The sequence below is a fragment of the Gobius niger genome (genome assembly GCF_951799975.1).
Source record: "Gobius niger genome assembly, chromosome: 1".
NCBI classification, from domain to species: domain Eukaryota; kingdom Metazoa; phylum Chordata; class Actinopteri; order Gobiiformes; family Gobiidae; genus Gobius; species Gobius niger.
This window is the reverse complement of record NC_136852.1, coordinates 44,030,323-44,051,558: the sequence shown is the minus strand read 5'-3', so window position 1 is coordinate 44,051,558 and position 21,236 is coordinate 44,030,323. Positions and strand designations below refer to the sequence as shown.

Here is a 21,236-nt window from a genome sequence, read left to right as displayed (position 1 = left end):
ATATTGCCCATGTTGAAGTGTGACCTTTTTAAACAGGCATTAAAGTGGTCCTTCAGCGGGCGAAACCGTAAAAACCTTCAGCGCGGTAAATCCTGTTGCGCGTGGCGGCGACTGCTCTCCGCGGAGGAGCGGAGTGGGGATCGGTGCGTTTTGCATATTGTAGGTCACGGCCCAGATTCAGCCCTAAGTGTGTTTGTGGATCAGATTCTGTGGCTGCGGGCTGTAGCTTCATTACTCCGGTGTAAAACAATGGAACACAGTGGTCTAGTTTCTTATGGACAAATAAAAAGGCCAACGGCACAGGTAATTAATTCACCTCAAATGAAAAGTAGCTAGCTGGAAGATCGGGCTACTTTAAACCGACAGGCCGCAAACAATGATCAAGGCAGTGAAACATTCAACTGGGTGCCTTTAGGAGAGATTTAAACCAACTCTTTTATTATCTTTTAAAGCGGACATATAGGGGGTTGAAAAAGATTCTTCAACATATTTGAATTGTGGGTGCCTATGCATTGATGTTTTATGTTTTAAAAAGTGGAAATTGTAAGATTGAAGTCGTAAAAATGAATGCTTGGGACTGCGTAAGGCTCCTGCAGTAACTTTCGGTTTCGATTTACAGCGTGTTTATCCGTTTTATCCGTTTTTACCGCAATTCTAGCTAGTTTACAGGTGAGACGGGCAGAGAAAATGTGCCGAATGGAGGGGAGAGGGGCTCCGATGATGCTCTGAGCAAACGACGGGTGGATTTAACCAATCAGAATCAGAATAGTTTTCATTGCCTTTGAACAGATACACAAACTAAGAATTTTCTTCGCCGCAAACGTGCAACATGAAACATGAAACATGAGATGAATAGTAAACTATAAAACCTTCAAAACTATAAGGGCATGCGCACCAATTAGGCCTGAGACGTCTTTGGATTAATACCCACGAATTAATTACATAAGGTTTAGTGCAATTAAAAATGTTCATCGAAATTAATCACTTAACTGCGGGGGCACAGACACTTTATCAGTTTCCTTTTGTCCTGCAGACGTTGCTAAGGGGCGAAGCCAAAAACAATTTTACTGTCAAACTAGTTTACTCACACGGTTAAGCCGACATAAACTTATCTAAAGAGAACATTGTCGAAAATAAATCAAACTGTGTCGGTCTTTGAAGTCTTTGAAAAGATCACACAGGCCTCACATCTCCACTTCAAATAAGTTCAAATGTAGGAAAATACAGAGAGGCATCGAAAATATACCTCTAAAAATAAATGCAGGCCCTGAATAAATGATGCGTAAATGTGATTTATTGCGATTCATGAATTGCAAACTCGATTGAACTTTTTAAAATCAACTTCCACCACTAATACAAATATGAAGAATTTAACACAGGTCAACAGTGTGAATGGATTATAGTGCTCATGAGTCTGATGGTGGAGGGGGTTGAAGAGTCCGTGTCCAGGATGTAGCGCCGGGGAACCACATGGTGATGAAGGAGGTGAGGATGGACTCGATGATGGCCGTGTAGAACTGCACCAGCATCTTGGTCGGAACTGAAGTTTCCTCAGCTGATGCAGGAAGAACATCCTCTGCTGGCCCTTCTTGATGAGGGAGCTGATGGTTGGCTCCCGTTTGAGGTCCTGGGTGATGATGGTGCCCAGGAAACGGAAGGAATCCATGATGGAGATGGGGGGAATGGGGGGGCTGTGACTTTCTTCAGGAAAGTGAAGTTGGAATTCTGCTAAGAATCAGATAGAGCTAGTTACTTCTCTTCTCGTCTCGCTCTCCCTCTCTCTGCGGCTTGTGTGTGTGTTTTTCCAAAGCCTGGCTCATTGTCAATCAAAGTGGATGAAAATCAACTGGACCCAATGCAAATAATGTGAGAGGGAGCCATTTCCAACAACCGCAGCCAAGAAAACAACAAACCAGGGCTATGAGCTTCACAGAAAACCGTCCTCCTTCCAGCGTGCTGTCCGCTGAATACTGATTCAGCACGAACTCTACACCGATGCCCTTCTCGCCATAATTGCCTCTCGCTCTTTCCGTCCAATCCTGACACTGGCAAAAAAGTGCATTCAAGCTTTTGTTCATAACAGGACTGACTTTCTTCATTCATTTGAATATTGAAAAGTTATTACTGTATGCTTTTTCTCTTTTCAGTATTTTGATCATTTCAAACATATCTTGATCACTATATTACATTCTGTTGGTGAGAATATGTTTTGTTGATCTAAAACAGCCTGTTTCTTGGCTTGAGGTACAAAACACCGTGTAAATCTTTAAGATCCTCCTCTCTTTGCCCCCCCATCGAAACGAAGTCCTCCACCTCTCTCTGACTCCAAGGATGTATTGGAAAGTGCTGCGGAATGTTACATCGTAACAAAGATCCGATTTTAGAGGGTTTTTTGCCTGACACTGCAAAGGAGGGATGCAAGAAGGTTCGGTAGAGTGTTTTCTGGCATTGTGATTGCAACGGGCGCTTTGAGAGGAATCGAAGAGCAAAGTTTGGGAAATACAAAGCTGGCGGACAGTGACAGTCCGCCAGCTGTCACAAGACAGTGGTCAGTCAGAAACTCCACATATTTTTCAAAGGTAATTTTCGCACCTTCAGGAAGCCTAAAGGGGCCGACCAGCTCTCTCACCATGATCCTGGCCCAAAACATGACTCCGCTACCTCTTTGCTGATGTCACAGCCTTGTTGGGACATTGGGGCCATTTACCAACTATCCACTACACTGTGTTCCAAATTATTATGCAAATGACATTTTTCTAAGATTTTCTAAATTGTCAACTCAAATGAGAGTCAGCATAATTTTCAAGTCTTTACCTGGTAGAGGATCATTTAAATGTGGTGGAAAAAAATTCCTAGTGATAACAGTATTTTTTTCAAAAATAAATATAGTAAAGACCTCAAAATCCACTGTTCCAAATTATTATGCAACTCATCGTTTCAATACATTTTAAAGCTTGTAATTAACTGAAAATGGTCATTTGTTGAATTTGTAGCATCAGGAGGTCATATTTACGGAAATCAAAAGCTATTTCAATCAAAAAAATATTAACAGGTCAAGTTATATTTTACCAAAGGAGCCCTTGTGTGATAGCAGCTTCAAAATTCTTAAATCCATTAAACTTGTGAGTTTTTGTAGAGTTTCTGCTTGGATTTCTTTGCAGGATGTTAGAATAACCTCCCAGAGCTGCCGTTTGGATGAAAACTGCCTCCCACCCTCATAGAAGTTTTTTTTTTGTTGAGGCTCCAAAGGTTCTCAACAGGGTTGAGGTCAGGGGAGGAGGGGGTCCACATCATGAGTTTCTCTCCTTTTATGCCCATAGCAGCCAGTGATGCAGAGGTATTCTTTACAGCAGGACATGGTGCGTTGTCATACATGAAGAGGATTTTGTTTGGGAAAGCACGGCTCTTCTTTTTACAGCATAGAAGACAGTGGTCAGTCAGAAACTCCACATATTTTTCAAAGGTCATTTTCACACCTTCAGGGAGCCTAAAAGGGCCTAAAGGGGCCGACCAGCCCTCTCCCTTATGATTTTGGTCCAAAACATGACTCCGCTACCTCCTTACTGACGTCACAGCCTTGTTGGGACATTGTGGCCATTCACCAACCATCCACTACTCCACTGATCTGACCATCCAGGGCTACACGGCGCTCATCAGTGAACAAGACTGTTTGAAAATGAGTCCTCATGTATTTCTGAGCCCGTTGCAGCCGTTTCTGTTCATGAACATTCAATTAACAGTTTAGGGGAGGCCCGGATAGAAGGTTTATGCACAACTACAGCCTCTGGAAGGTCTTACACCTTGATGTTCGGGAGACTCCAGAGGCACCAGCAGCTTCAAATACCTGTATGCTGCTTTGTAGCATCTGTTCTCTTAATCTGATGTGTTTGTCTGGCAGAAACCGTCCATATTGTGCCTTTATCTGCACAAACCGGAGTGTGTCTGAATCATCCACAAATCTCTTATCAGTATGATGATTACACTTAATCTTTCATGAAATATCGAAGGTTTTCATACCTAGACCAAGGCATTCAACTATTTCACGCTTTTCATCAGCAGAGAGACCCTTTTTCTTTCCCATATTGCTTGAAAATGATGATCTGCATAATAAAGTGGAACATCCTTTTTCAGCAGTTTTTCCCTTAACTGGGCTTAACCTGAAAACTACTCATCCCAGGTCTCTGAGATTAATGTCAGTGATTCATAGAGCCCCAAGACACGATACCATCCATGAGTTTCATTATTATTATTATTATTTTTTACCATTTTGACACAAAAATCCAATTTGCATAATAATTTGGAACGCAGTGTATATACTCAATTGATTTGACCATCCAGGGTTTCACGGCCTCATCAGTGAACAAAACTGTTTGAAAATGAGTCTTCATGTATTTCTGAGCCACTGCAGACATTTCTGTTCATCAGCTTCAATTAACAGTTTAGGGGAGGCCCGGATAGAAGGTTTATGCACAACTGCAGCCTCTGGAGGGTCCTACACCTTCATGTTCGGGAGACTCCAGAGGCACCAGCAGCTTTAAACACCTGTATGCTGCTTTGTAGCATCTGTTCTCTTAATCTGATGTGTTTGTCTGGCAGAAACCGTCCATATTGTGCCTTTATCTGCACAAACCCGAGTGTGTCTGAATCATCCACAAATCTCTTATCAGTACGATGCTTACGCTTAATCTTTCATGAAATATCGAAGGTTTTCATACCTACCTTCAACTATTTCACGCTTTTCATCAGCAGAGAGATCCTTTTTCTTTCCCATATTGCTTGAAAATGATGATCTGCTTAATAAAGTGGAACACCCTTTTTCAGCAGTTTTTCCCTTAACTGGGCTTAACCTGAAAACTAATCATCCCAGGTCTCTGAGATTAATGTCAGTGATTCATAGAGCCCTGAGACACGATACCATCCATGAGTTTCATTATTATTATTATTTTTTTTTACCTTTTTGACACAAAAGTACAATTTGCATAATAATTTGGAAAGCAGTGTACAACGAACGCTTCCTCTCCACTCTCATCTTCTTTACATTAACATTGCACACAGATTTGAGCAGCTTATTAAGCGCTTGCAGGACAAACTATGACTGCCACTGTGAGTTAAACACTGGCCATCTCCCAAATATATTGATGGATCCCGCTCTAGCACCAGTATTAAAGAGCGTGGAACAAACTCCATGCCGCAGAAATGTGATCACAACACGTTAGCCCCACCCAAACCCACAGTAGCAGAAAACATTCCAGTCTGGTACGGTCTTTAGGAGGTAAAGCTTAGGGAGGGACCCCTGCTGTACATCGTCGTGAGAGTCTATCCAGCCACTTACTGCACCAGGTCTGAAGCTAAAGATTCACTGAGCGCCCCCTATCCGTGCAAAAGTCTAGTCTACATCCTGCGTATAGAAACACAAGATTGGGCCCCAGATCTTAACCCATTGAGAAACTTTGGGATGTGCTGGAGAAGGCTTTGCGCAGAGTTAAGCTCCCCCATCATCAATACAAGATCTTGGTCAAACATTAATGCAACACTAGATCTTTGGACATTGCAGAAGCTTATTCAAACATCACCACTGTAATCAACATAATGATTGAATAATACCATGTTTTTTAACAAGAAATGTGATGTGATTTTGCATACATGACAGTTCAGCATGCTCTGTTACTGACACGCTTGGTGTAAATGGAGACGGCTGGACATTTCTTGACTTTTCCTAATCATCCAAGTCTCTTCTCGTGGCCCAAAGTTGCTAACTCACTTCCCACATTGTGCGAGTGCAAAGGCTGACAAAGGTTAAACAACTCTGATACACTGTGTGTGATGAGTTCTCAATCGTGGAAGCTCCGACAACATGAAGGAAAATCAGAATCTTAAAACAGCGGATTAACGTCAGAGAGGTTTGAGATAAGTCCGACTATCAGCGGCGCGCTTCAAAAGTCTAATTTAGTTGCTCATTCTGATTGAAGCAGTTTCTCCTGGTATCGCCGCCGTTTCATCTCATCTTCAAAGAGGCTGCGGTAATTGAGCAGTGTCTATGTGAAAGTATTGTGTCGGAGGCTTGATTGCTCCGTCACTTAAACTGGCAATTATACTGTATGTTTTCGCCCATAAAAGCAGTGCCACCAACACTGTTTAAAGTTGGTGTTGCAATACAATCATTCTTTTTGCAGATTTTTAGCTATATATCATTGGTTTCTTGGAGTTTCCCTTTAAACTCTGGTGAAATGTAGTTTTTGGCATATTTTTCCACATCATTTAGCTGCAACCTGATGGGAGGACGTTCTGAATGAATTTTGTGCTTCATCGCATTTACCATTAAAGTCATGCTCACTCATCATCACACCTTTATGAATATGATAAAACTTTTTCTCCACTATTCACCATTTTCTGGAAGGTTAGTTAATAGTGCCCGCCCCTTTTCTCCGATCAGTTAACACGGGACTGGAGAGGTCCACATGAAATCAGTTACTACTAAATCAATCTTTTAAACATCAGATTTTAGCGGCGAACATTTTCCCTCGTTCTCCGCTTAATGAACGGGCTTCGCGCTCGGCCGGAAGTGTCAAGACAACGAAGTGCCGAGGTAAAGGCGGAATAATTTCTTAGTTTGTTTGCGCTGACATGTATGATGTTAAAGTTTGTTTCAAGCGTGTTTACAAAGAGTCAAGTCAAAACGTCGGCATTAGGATGGTTGAAAATGAGCAAATTCATCTCAATTTTCTCAAGTTTCTCAAGTTTAAGACGAGACCCTGAAGGTGAACTGGGAAAAAACTGTAATTTAGAGATTTTAGAGAAACTTTTGCTGAACTTTACTAATATAAATATAAGAAGAATATAAAAGTTTCTGAATATTTTGCCTTGTTTTTTTTTTGTGTTCAAAGCTGAATAAATCAGGCTGGGAAAATCCCTCTGTAAAGACTGGAAAGTTTGAAGAATGAAGTCTGTAGCGACTAAAGTGGATATTTTGTTGCATGAGTGGAACAAAAACAGCCCTAAAGTTTTGTAATGAGTGTGCGGCACATTTCTCTGCTCTTCCGTGCAGGGTTCCTCTGGGAAAGAAAAATTCCATATTTGGATTATAGGATTATCTCCTGGACCCTTTGCAGGACACGTGGATGTAAAGTATGTTAATATTTGTGAATGAATACGCAAAGGAAAGCCGGCATTTGCAGCGTAATGTTATACAGTGGGAGGAAAAAGTATGTGAACCCTTTGGAATTTCTTACATTTCTAACTAAATTGTTGATAAAATGTGGTCTGATGTATATTCAATTCACAATAATAGATAAACAGTGTCTACTCAAACTAACACCACCCAAACAATGACATATTATCATGTTCTTAATAGCCATAACATGTAAATATTCATCGGACAATGTGGAATAAGTAAGTGAACCCTTGGATTTACATTAATTACTTCATCAAGTAACTATTGATTACTTACTTTTTGATTATTTTGACAGCTGAAAACATCTTATATATCTAAATCTGGGGACACAAAGGTATTTACAAAAACCTCAAAAGCCCTCCCTTCCCCCAGGTCAACTGTAAGCCGGGTAGTTTTTCCTTTTCCTTTGTCTGTACTCCAGTATTCCCAAGGTCACAGCTCCCTGGATTTCTCGCTGCAGTCCGGACCTGTCTTCTGTCTGAAATACCACTGACCTCATTAGTATTCAGAGCCGAGTCCAACACGGGCCCCTGCACCTCGCGACCTTTAAACTCCGACCTTTACCGTTGCCATAGGTTACCGCCTACATGTTTACACCGGGTTTTGCCTGCAGGATTTTTGACCTCCACCTGGGCACGCAATTAGGAGTCAGAAACTTCACCGAAATCAATATGTGTAACTTTTATTATTGCTCTGCTGGAATATGTCCTGGAGAAACACAGTAAGTAAAACAGGATGCTAAAAAAGTAGGCGTGAAAACTTTTTAATCAGCGGTCAGACGTGGGCATGATTGACCTTCGGTGCTGTTCATACTGTGCTCGATCTGGCATTGTTTCACTGAGCTTCTGCAATGTCAAAAGATCCAGTGCTGCATTCATTTTCACACCAAGATCTCATCGACGATGGGAGAGTGTGACCACTGTGCAAAGCCTTCTCCAGCACATCCCAAAGATCCTCAATAGGGTAAAGATCTGGACTCGGTGACCAACTGCAGCAAACCCAGAACAGTCAGTCAAATCCAGGTGGTTTATTTGGTTGGGACAGTGCATGTTAATGAACACGCCACACCCGATTGTCGTGTTGTCCCAAGTCACAAAATGACCATGTTATTTGTGGTCCAAACTATTCAGGGTGATTGTATGTAATGACCCTGCACAGAAATGTTAGAGAAGTATAACCTGTATGTGCTTTAACATGATGCAAATGTTTTAAAATTAGATGCCCTTTTTTTTTTCTTTATGAATTTGTTTATTGAGGAAACACATTAATGATAAACGTAAAAAAAAACTACACAGTATTCCTCGTAGCATTTTCTTGTTTTTCTCCCCAAACAGTAGGCCTACAATGAACAAAAATCAAAAGTAAAATTGAATTCCAAGGCCATTACATATAACATATGCATAAAATAAACACAAAATCTAAATAAACGTATAAACATGCAAACGTCCACACACACCAACACACACATAGGGAAATGTTTTACTTGTTTCCTTTCATTGCGAGATTTATTTTCTCCATTTTAAGAAATGATGAAACATCATGAAACCACTGAGATATTAAAGGTGCTTTAGATGATTTCCAAAAAAAGCAAAACATTTTGTCTTGAGATTAGTGATGCAAAAGCCAATATTTTGGAACAGTGTTTTTTCTCATAAATGTCTGATATTACAATATACTAAAGACGGAACTAAAAAAACGCAACTAAAATGCGGCAACAATGTGAAAAAAAAAAAAAAAGCACCATAGAATAGTTACAAAAAACTTGGCAAAAAACAACAAAAACATCACAAATGTATAAATGTGCAAATGTATATATGGTCATTTTTTTAAACAGTTAAGGGGGAAAACAATTTTGAGAAAGATCTAAGCTTTCTCTAATTATTCAAAAACTACTTCAACAAATGCTGAATCATGAATATAGTTTTCTACTAAATAAAACTACAAAGACATGGAGAGGAGCAAAGTGGTTCAACAGCCCATAAATATGTTAAAAAAAAAACTCGGAGAATGCTAACATGATGCTCCTTGTTAGCATCTTGCTAATGCTAACGCTAGCTAGCGCTTGCTATGACTGCCGTTTTTTCACTTACAGAACAATCTGCTGTGAGAAAATATCCATTTGGGCCCAATTTACACTTGACTTTATTTGTATGTGATAGATAAGTTCATATTCCACCAGAAAATGGCTAAAAAAGAGTGAAAAATTGTGTTTCCCAAAAGATTCTGTTTTCCCCATTGGCGAGGCCACGCCCCCTTCTATGACGAGATGCCGTCTGTATCTATGGGCCCATAGGCTCTCCAGTCAAGAAGCTTTTCGATTTGGGTAAAGCTGAACATGGAGAAAAGTCCTCGGTTAAGGCGGGGGTTAAGAGGTTCAACATGAAATCAGGTTTAGTGTCTGTAGTTTTTAGCACAAGCCGCACATTTACCGATGAAGTACTTTAGCCTCAGGATGCTAATTCCCAAGTTGAAGTAAGTTTAGAAAATCTTCCAAAGTAAAGTCTTCCGCTAATTGCTAAAGAATTCATGTAACTGTGGCGTGACTGGCCTCCTCTGCCCGTCTCCTGTCCTTCATGCGGAGAGAGTAAATAAATGTGCCTCTAATGGGCCACTGGAGCAGCTGCTCTGACACAATGGGCCCCGCGTCTCGTCACGGAGCCTTGTTTTGGGTAATATTCCAGTCAGGCTCCGGCAGCAGGTGTGAGCCGCTGATATGCAAAAGAATGTGTCCGCGAAATGAGAGAAAGAAAAGCATTGTTGTGTCGCTTTAACATTTTCTCCATTTTTACATTGGGTTTAAGCTTCAGCAAAATAGTTTATTTCGACTGGTTCACACTGTAACTTCGGGATTTATTATTTGTTAATAAGGATGCACTGAGGGCACCACGGCAATGCTAAGTCATGAAACATTTCCAGGTTGTGATTTTTGTGGTTTTATACAAATTCCATACAAAAATGCAGTGTCCTTGGGCAAGATAAATCATCTACGTCTACATGAATGTAGAGAATGGATTTTTGCCTCTTTTTGGTGAGTCTGGATTTCATCACCGATTTCAGAAAGGTTAGGGCCAGATATTGAATCAGGGTTTCTACACACAGCAGCAAGTCAAATGTATTTATTTTTAATGCTTAAATACAATATTTTTAATGCCACAAATGCATAACATCTTGGCATATTTCATTTAGTGAGATTTGTAAACAAACAGAGGAATAAGGGGACATTTTCATATTTAAAACAAAATTGGACACAACAGGAAACTTTTGAGTGAACAGGTGTGTCAAATTTCAGTCACAACTGCAGCAGAATTTGAGACTATAGTGATTTTGACAAACGTGTGCAGTAAAACTGTTATTGCGTCTTCAAGGAAAATGTATATTTTCTAAGAGATTTAGATGTAATGCCAATCAAGCGATTTTCAAGGCCTTCATTTAGGCATAATTGATTCAAAGACTATTAATGCTTTTTAATCAATGATCTTAAATGATCTTAATCAGTCTGATCAAGAGTTATAAAGATTGATTTAAACTAGTGACCAAATGACCTGCTAAAGATTTGGAGCTTCAGAGCTGCTTCACTATGATTGAACACTGACCTCTTGTGGACAAACTTTATTATTGCGACTTCTCATAAGCATGACTGAAGCACCATCACAAAATAGAAAATGTTTTAACCATCCACATACTGGAGGAAAATTAACAATCTGTCAATTCATCAATTGTAAGTCAATCCATGTCATTTCTGCTCCTCTGTCCATGTGGTTTGGCATATGTTGGTCAGACAATAAGACAATTAAAACATAAGACTGGATCAGAACAGGCAATATGGACGATGCTATTGCCAAACACTACAAAGAAACTAATCATGGTTCACCATCTTCTTTGAGATTCTTTGGAATCGAAAGGGTTACTGTGTCCACAAGAGGGGACAATATCCTTAAAAAGCTGTACCAAAGAGACATGTTTTGGATTCATTCTTTGAACACTATGGCACCGCATGGACTGAATGACGATTTTAGTTTAAACATGTTTTCTTGGTTAAACATGCATGTTCTTATTGTCTATGTATAGAGCACTGTGAGTTGATTGGTTCACCTGCAATTGGGTTCCATGTGCACCTGGTAGACACCAAGGCTGAGCAGCCATCCTGATTGTACACCAAAACGCCTTAGCATTTCCTCAACGTTGTAACCAAATAAACAAATATGTGAGTGTCTCTGTCTGCCTGTATGAACTACTGATGTGCTGCCCTTTACATTTTTTCTAAAATCTAATATTGATGTTTGAATGATCAGATCAATCATTTGCCAATAAATGAGATGTTTTTTTGTAATGTTTGTCTGTGCTTCATGGAGCCCCAGTGAGCGGCTCCGTCACCTGCTGCTCTGCTGCTTCCATTTGAAGACATCTGCATGATCTTTTTATTTAATTCAGAGATAATTTGGCCCAACTGTTTCTCTGCTGTAGATCGCACATTCAACGGCCAAACGCAGAAAACTTGCACCACATGAATGGGTGCAAAGGGAACAGGGGACAGGCAGCACTTTTTCATCACTTTTGGTTTATATCGCCAAACTAAGGGCCACAAACCGTGGTTTAGGGAACACACTGAAACGCTCAGTTGACTGATACACGGCTCTTAAAGTGAAGCACCTTTCAAGGCGACTGACACTTTGGCCACATGACCAACTGTAGTGAAACACGCTCTGACGCAGTGCTTCGATCTGCTTCAGGAAGAGCTCAAACATAGAAATAGAGCAACTTGTATTGTACATGTATAAAAACAAACTTACATGTATAAAAACAAACTAAAACAAAAATTAATGGCTGAGTATTTGTCTTGAGTACAGAGCAGAGACTCATAAAGGAAATGATTGTATGAGTATTTTATATTTGACACGTTGTATTTGTATTTGACTCTGTATTTTTGTACTATGTAGTGACTTTGTGTGGTTGTATGTACTGCCGCAGCTGATTCTTATTTAATTGTTTACTTGGGAGTGGTGTTGTTATAAGCCTAATGGCTTCTACCTCTCCCATGCACATGCTATTATTATTATTCATTATTTTGTTGTATATTCATACATCCGAATGGATGCTTTTTGTGTTCTTTTTGACTAGTTGTGCTAAAGTGCTAAATAAAAAAAAAAAAAAAAAAAAAAAAAAACTTGTTCAAGGCTCTCTGTATGAAAGTTGCTTGTTGAACCTCCTCCAGCTTGATTTTACAAATGCAATATTTTGTTTTTGCATTCTCTGTGCATCCTAATCTTTTACTGTGGCTCATTTTTCTCATTGGTGTAATATGAGTAAGCGTCCAAACCTCCACCAGAGGAGCAGCTTGTGTGCATGCCCAGTGATCAATGAACAATGAGAGCCATCTCTCTGTACCACGCCTCTTCAGCTGCTGTTGGCACAGATTGGCAGCCGAATTTCCCATTCACCCCAGAGCAGCTGTGTTTACAAAAGTATCTTACTCCTATTGACTGTAGCATTCATTCAAGCTAACACATTTGAAGTATTATTATTATATTTCCCACTGTATCCGGGGAGTCAAGGGTCACTAAAACGGCCCTGACCACTGTTCAGGATGGGCTGACATTTCCAAACTAATGCAACCTTCGCTCACTCTCGGTTTTTCCATTGTTGTTTGTGCAGGGAGTGGTGTGGGCCGAGCGCAGCAGGGGCGGTCAGCTGCTGGAGGAGCCGCAGACGCTGCCGTTCAGAGCCAACTCCTTCAGTCTGCAGGTCACCATCCAGGACGTGCCCGCCTTCCTGTGGAGCATCAAGCCCTTTACCACATGTCAGGTACGAAGGCACTGAAACATAACGTGCATTGACCTCACCATTTATAGTTAAAGACATCACAATAACAGGGACTTTCTGTCTGTGACATTACTGACGAAACAAGCTATAATGCATTCAGGTCTACCATCTAACAGAGATATACAGTTTCTTTGCTAACACAGCCAAAAACAAAAACACATTGTAACTTAAAACTGTGCAAAAGTTCTGTTTTTTCAATTTCAATTTTGCAACTTTCCCTTCCTCCGACGCGGCAGCCCCAAGACACACTAATGGAAAGCATCTCCCTCGCTGCTCTCAGTTGTCTAAAATCACTTTTGGCTCGCATTTCTGAGGTTGATGACATGGCCAACTGTATTCTGTCTACAGCTTTTGGTTTGATGATGAACATTTTACAATAAGTTGTTATTTGGTTTATCAAGATCAGAAGAAGCTAACAGGCTAACGGGCAAAGCTAACTGTGGGCTAGCACCTCTTTAGCAGTATTTACAGCCAAGTTTGATCGGAAAGAATTATCTCCATTGTATAATTGAGTTGTGGCACAATGCCACAATATCCCTCCCTCACTTTGCCTTTTATGGAAGCGTGGTATTTACTCTCACAATTAATGAGTGCTTTAATAAATAAATAGGCTAATCGCAATGCACCTGCTAATGCTAATGCAGCTAGAGTTAACATCCACAGCAGCTTATGAATACTCTCACTGAAGAGGCTATACACCTTTGCAGTGTGTCAGTGTCACCTTTAGAGCAGAATCATAATTCTTGTAAAAATCAGTCCAACAGTTGTGATCGGGAGTGCTTAAGTATGTTTACCGATATTAAGTAGCCATGCACTCAGGCCTTCAAAGTAATACAGTAGAACTGGGAAGGCCTTGGTGCCAATTGGACTTAAATAGCATGTGTCTGTCACTGTGAGGGTTATAATACTGCTTCTGCTGCTGTGGTGTTTGAAGGGGCTTAAAATGCTGGGAAATACTTGTGTACTTTATGTCCCAACTATCTGTGTTCGTGCATAAGCAACTCGACTCAACATTGAGCAAGCACGTGTTTCAGAAGTGAGGAATATCAAATGGAAAGCACATCGTAATTGTGTTACTCAAAAAGACAATATTGGGCAATAAATAGAAATTTAATTGCAATCCGTTCTTTAGTCAATCTCAATCATTGTCATGATTGAGAATTTATGATCGATGAATTTGATCCATTTCTTTGGCAGAAACAGCTGCTTGTTTGTGAGTTTTGATAAGACGATTTGTTCATTTGTTTTTGTTTGAGCTTAGGTTTGTATAAAAGGTCTGTCTAAATTCATGAATCAGGTACATGACTGAATATGAAATTATAAAAATCGAATCTAAAATCGAGATTGATCAATATAAGGAAAAATCCAGTTTTTTTCATATTGTCCATCCCCACAATATCACATCATACACAAAGCGTTTTCAAATACATGTGTACACAGTAAGAAGCAGCAGAGGGAGGGGAAGGGTAGAGGTCAGCTTCCTGGCAGGCTGGTGGATGAAGCCGTCCTTCAATCTGTTGGATCTGGCACATAACGAAACTCCGAAGTCTAATTCTTGCTCTTTCCAGTCCAGAAATATGTGACAAAACATGGCAAAAAAAAAAAAAAAAACACCCTAAATCCATCAGATGTACAAAATCCCCACAATTCACAAGAAAAACACTTTAGTTATGGGAACGAGAGAAGCCTTGTTGTTTCCATGTAACTACTTTCTTCAAAAACAATGCTGTCATCTGAAACAAAGCACCTTCAAAGCTTCTCCCTGAACACATGGTGCAAATATACACACATAGGTACTTTGTCTGTCATGCCCTTTAACATTTGTCTAGTGCAGCCACTGAGAGAAAACATCATTGACGTCAGGTATAAGCATCGTCAGTAAACATATACAGCCTTGTCATTTACGTTGCCATTAAAATGCTGATGAGACCTTCCTGTTTGCGATGGTTTGATTGCAGGCTATTTCCTGCTCAGCGTCCGTCATTCAAACATCTTTATACTCAGGATGATTTATTATTTATCAATGCAAATAGATACGGCTGTTTCGTATCCAACCGAGACTCAAAGTATATTTGACCTTTATCCTAAAAATACGCCAAAGATTGGATGGAGGTTACCTTTCAGATCATAAAACAACTAACGGGGAAGAGCGTGTGGAGGGATCAGTCGAAGCATTACTTGAGTGAAAGAAGTGATTTAGTCGTGAAGAGTAACTTTCCGGTTCAAAAACAGTGTATGGCAGAGCCGGTTTTTCCTATTCACCTTATTCAGCCCCGCCCACTTTTGCCACTTTTTGCGTTGTCTCGGCACCTCGTTTGCCAGACACTTCCGGTCGAGCGCGAAGCCCGTTCATTTTAGTGGAGAACGAGGGAAAATATTCTCCGCTCAAATCTGATGTTTAGTCGATTGATTTGTGTAAAATGTCCGATGTTCATTTGCACCAACATGTCGACACTGCAACATTTCTCTGTGCAGCCTGAAAACAGCTTTGTTTTCGTGTAGTGACTGATTTTATGCGGACTTCTCCAGCCCCATGTTAACACATAGGAGAAAAGGGGCGGGCACAATTCATGGCGAACGTCCGGAATAAGGTGGCCACGCGAACGTCCGGAATAAGGTGGATAGGCAAACTATGCAAGGTGCGAAACAACAACTACGGTGTTGTTTCACTGATTAATCAACACGTTGTTTCAACACCTTTTTTGTCTCAAAGATTAGTTGAATCTACACGGTTCTCATGCGCGCAGTTACTTAAAGTAACTCTGGTTCTCTGAATGTGAACAGTCTAAAACAAATTGGGCTAATTCTCAGGGGTTAGACAGAAATAACCGTCAGGTATAGGTTTCAGTTAGTTTTAAATCAGCGGTTCCCAAACTGTGGGTCAGGGACCAGAGGTGAGAGAATGGGACCATTTGCCATTTTAAAAAGTTGGGAAATAGACCTGTAGTAGTCCTAAATCCCAGTCTCACAGTGGCTTAGTGGTTAGTGGTTCTCACACAGAGGGACGGGGCCTGAATTAATTACGTTCCACTTCTGCCCTGCACAAGTGGAACTGTTTTTGACCGTAAATTGATTCGTTCTTCGTCGAATAGCCATGGGATGCGAACTGTAGGGCCCCCGTGTGGATTTTTGCTTAGGGCCCCAGAAGGGCCAGCACCGGCTCTGGCGTGGGGACAAAGCTTCTTCCTTGTTATGAGTCATTTGCATTGACAGTCCACCTACTATTCCGATAGTGTGCATTATTCAGATTACTGACCATCATCTCTGGATTTGGGAAATGTCATGTTTTCCCGTGATGTGAAGTCACTGCTCCGACTTTTTGTGTCAGAAAGTTTTGAAAAACTGTCTTTTCCCACTGATTTAGTGTTTTGTCAGGCATGTCAAAAGCTAGACGTAGGTCTGTTGGTTTCCTAAAATATCACATTCATTTGTCTTTCGCTAGCTTCACTGTCTGGCATTTCTCTTGTAATGGAGTTTCTCCGATGACGACGACAGCTCACAGTAAACTCATGAAAGTAGCAGCTTTGGGTAGATCATAAAAAACGAACAAACCAGCAGCTTTCCAATCAATCAATCAATCAAAGTTTATTTATATAGCACTTTACAGCAACACCAGGAGGACCAAAGTGCTTCACAGAAAGATAAAACACATTTAAAAACACCAAATAATTGCAACTTAGACACAATTCAGTGCTCAAGTATTAAAAGCAAACATTTCCACAGTCGGCCAGTTGTTTGTTTCAACTGGGGAAAGACTTGCCCCCAGTTCCTGAGAACCACATGACACGAGAAACGAAAGTCTGGCTCTTTTTTGGATACAAAGCTGATTTCAAGACAAACTATTCCATCTTCTAAAAGTCCTGTCCGATCCGGTTTTCTCGTCCTTGTCTTTCAAACGAGCCTCTAATTAGCGTTGACGATTCTTTACAAACTCTCCGTTGTTGAGAGAAAGTTGCTTCACTTTTGTTGTCTCGAAGTCCCGAGTGCTTTGTCTGGGAAGTTGTTCGCGGCTCCTTCTTGTGCCATTACGGCTGTGTGCTCCTCTTTCAAACCAGTTCATTTGGGTCTGTAGCCGCCGCATCACCCACACGTCTGAGCGGGTGTCCACGGGCGAGGCGTGAGCGCGTACGAGGGCCGCTCCTTTATTCTCCCCGTGCGGCAAACGAGGCTGCGGTGACTCCGGCGCTCTGGTGTTTTGAATGTTTTGATGCCTTTTGCGGGGCCGCTCGGCTGTGTCGCGGCTGGAGACGTGCGCGCGGGTTGAAAGCGGCGCATTTCTCACAAGCCCACCCTCCGTCAAAGGCTGATTTACAAACGGCGCGGCGGCGAAGACGAGCCCGTGTTTGTGTTCTGAGAAGTGCTGGGGGGGGATGGACGACAGGCGAGATTATTTAGATGTGAGGCTCGAGCGCGGGTTTAAACGCCTTGTTCAGTGATGCGCTCTGCCCGACGTAGGAAAAAAAAGTCCCCACAAGAAAAGGGCACACGCGCAGTGTTTCATTGGACCGCCTTTAGCTTTGATTGCAGCTCCATTCGCTGTGGCATTGTTTTATTGCGGCCCTGCAATGTCAAAAGATCCAGGGTTGCATTGATCGTCCAGTGTGTTAACGGACAATCGGATCCTCCGGCTCAGTGTGGGTGATTTTTTTTGGGCTGTCTTCTACTTTACTTTTTATTTCCATAACAGGATCTTTTAAGAGATTCAAAAGGACTGTCTTACTGCGGCCCAGCTCAGCAGCGAGAAGCCTTTGTGCCTGTGTCATCAGAACGTCATGACAGTGGCTATGTTTACATGCAGACCAAAAATCCGGTCATGATTTCTGTAATTCTCAGATTATTGATGTGACATGAAACAGCATAAACTGGTATACGTAATCTGATACTCATATAATCTGATTTCCCTCTGATCTTCCACACGTGTGCATAAACTAACCAAGAAAATACAGCAAAGAGGCCAAACTAGATCAAAAGATATTAAGAAAAGACTGAAAGTATTTTTGATTAAAAAACATAGATAAAAAAAACACAAAAGTGATCCATGAAATAAGTCTAGAATTTGTTTGTAGAGAAAGTATAGTGTGTTTCCAACGGCTTCTAAGGTGCTGCACGTATGGCAGACTCCACAGTGGTGCGAGTTCAAGTCCCAGCTAATATTTACTGTTTAAATCATCGCTCCCTTTTCTTCACTCGCACATTTTAAATAGAAGTTGAAGCACAGTTTGTGCTGTAATTATGCACTAGGATGCCAAGCTCAAGATGATGCTGCCACATGGACAGCACTTTGACTCCAAGTCCAAGTATGGACTTCCTCCACCTGGCTCTGCAGGTGAGCTAGCCTGGGAGTACCCAGACTGCTGTGTGCGCTCGAATCATTTCAAACTTCACAGCAGTCTGGGGACCATGGCCAAATCTTGGCATGGATTTGGGGACTAATCACAGAATGAGGGACAGCAAGACGATGACGCACTATTCAACATACGGAAGCTTTATTTACAGATCCAACATGACAGCAGCAGACGCGACCCCATCTTTCAATCTCAAACTTTAGACCGAGTTCTAAATAGTTTAGCTCGAAAGTTTACAGCCGGTACGTCATACGTCATCGGATACAACTGATACGATTGGCTATGGACATCGTATCAAGACATTCTTAGCGCTCAATAAACGGCTATGGGCAATCGTAAACCGCACCTCTCCTATGAGAAAATGAGGATGAGCCGGATTAAGGGGAGATATTTCAGTTGCTTTAAAATCCAAATCTGCACAGGCACATGTAGAACCCAGAGTTCTGGATTTTCTGATTTCTGAAGAGAATGTAAATGGGTTATCTGATTTCGCCAATTATCAGATTTTTCTGACCATGTAAACGTAGCCAATGTAAACACCTGACAGAAAATTACACAGAATCCACTTTTTTTGCACAGATTTGGCGTTTTAAATGCATATGGTCCTAAACCTTTGATGAGCTGCACCAGGCTGTTCCAATTTAATTGCTGTTTTCATTATAAAGTGTATTTTTGTCTCACTCCCATTCCTTCATGTTGCATATTGAAGTTCTATTTGGAACCTTGATAAGATCCAACCATACAAATTGTGATTATTATTATTTATTCATTTTTACATTTTTCAACTGGTCTTAAACTGATCGGGACTGCTTCTATGACAATCTACCTCGATCCGCTTCACCATCTGCTAAGCTCTAACGCGCTCAAAACCATCACGTAAGTCATAGTAAAGGAGGTAATGCCAGCGCTAGAAATGAGTTGGCACTGCGCCTGACAGTTTATGTTGCACTACCCCCTGCTTCCACTGCTTGAAAATGGAAGTTCTAACATAATAAACACCATTTTCAGGCTTTGGTTTTCATTATCCTTCATTTTTTGTAAGTGAACTGCATAGGTTCGGGGGAGATTAAGGTAAAATAAGATTTCAATTCAGGCCCTAATCCCCAGTCTATCAATAAAACACCTTCCTCTCCCCATCCCGCTCCCATCCATCCCCCTAATGTGTGCCGCCAGATCAAAGCTCCCAGGGTTAAACCTACAGGAAATCCTCGCGCCTCCCGCCTATTCTAATGGGCCTGCCTTATCGCCGGTCCGTGGGTCACTTCTAATATGCAGATGCGGCAGAGACTATAAGCCGGGAGCAGGTCAAGGACTTCCTCTCGCGCATGTGTCCATTCAAATTAATTATACATCAAAGCTCCCCGTTCGCCACCGGATCCGTGCTTACCGTACCATCGGGCGGCAAGCTGCTGCTGCCACTGCAATCTGGAAGGAGGAAATAACGCTGACGGCTCCGAGTCCGCGCCGCAGAGAGAGGCAGCCACAGTCTTTAAAGGTGTCGCTTTCAACTGCTTTGCATTGGTATCGGATTTATCGTTTATTAAGGTTTACAAAGGAAAGCGAGTTCAAATGAAATTGCAGCGGCGTAAACAAGGTCGAAAGCAAAAGCTGCTATTTAGATGGAGATATCGCGTTTTTTTAAGTCGACTAGGAAAATGTTTCTGCGCACTCCTCTCAACAGGAATATTTCTGTTTGTTTCTTCTAACTTATAACTGTAGATTTAGAGGAGTGTTTTAAGTGTTTCCGCTGATCACCGATATAATTTAGCGCGGGGATGAATGTGTAATGCAACACGGAGAAAATAAAGTGCCGGTAGTGGGTCTGTTTTATAAGAGAGAGAAAGACAGATATAAGTTCCAGAACTGCTGCATTTGGAGTTCGTTCTTGCCTCTTTACTTCAGCTCTCGTCTCTGTCCTGAAGGTTTGCAGAGATCCCTATGTCAGTACAGTCCCAGTCTCTGATGTATTATCTGCAGAAATGACCCGTGCTGCTGCGTCTGTAGCCTATTGGACAAGTTTGCAGACAACAGATTTTTAAAAGTTGACTCATCTGTGATGTTTTGTATATTTTTTTGTCCCTTTCTCTGCCTTTAACCCATCCTTCGATGCTGCTGGGGCAACCCGTAAGGAGCAATGGTCGAGGGCAGTGCCGCGCCTAGGGACCCATCTCCATGATGTGGAGCCATGCTGGTGGTCAGAATCACCTGGCACATGTTTTTAGTGGTAGGGAAAACCGCTACGCAGACACAGGGAGAACATGCAAACTCCACACAGAAAGACCCCGTCCTGGTGGGAATCGAACTTGGGACCTTCTCGCTGTGAAGCGGAGGCGCTAAAACTGTGCTACCGTGCCCACGTCCAAATCCGTCATGTATTAGTGCAGGCTCACATGTAAGCAAGTTTTGACAGCTTATTTTCTGAGTTAAAAAAACGATATATATTGTTATTCCATTGCCTAGGTTTTAACTTAATTTTCAGGCAATGCTTAGTGTTTATTCGTTTACCTGCACCTCCAGAAACATTGCGTAGCTCCGCATCCTCTCTCCTCCTCTGTTTGTCTAATAACTCCACTCCCCTGCTGCTGCCGCCCTCCTCCTCTGTGTACGGCTTGTATCATCCTCGTGTATCCAAGTTTTTTTTTTAAGGAAACGTGCTTTCAGTCTCTGTAGTGTAAGAGTTGATTCCAGGAGAATTAGTCCGTGTAAGAGAAAAAGTTAAAGCCGGACAATGGGTCGCGGTGACGGTGGTGGGACATATTGGCTGAATTTGTTGGTCTTTAATGAGGCAGGTACTTTTGCCTCACTAAAGGAGGGACAAAAGCCCAGATTTGCCTAGATTTCGAGACATATGGTCACCCTAGAGAGAGCAGTCACAAACCGCACCTAATGAATGAATGAAT

The 21,236-nt window shown here is 41.6% G+C and overlaps 1 protein-coding gene across 2 annotated transcripts in view; it reads left to right on the top strand.

The window, feature by feature from the left end:
* The window catches only part of unc5db (unc-5 netrin receptor Db), a 591,396-nt gene that overhangs the window by 545,063 nt on the left and 25,097 nt on the right, over positions 1-21,236 (top strand). For both annotated transcript variants that reach the window (XM_079567276.1, XM_079567275.1), the window contains one exon: positions 12,824-12,973. In XM_079567276.1, coding sequence (XP_079423402.1) covers positions 12,824-12,973 — 150 coding nt within the window. The remainder of the gene's footprint in view (positions 1-12,823; positions 12,974-21,236) is intronic.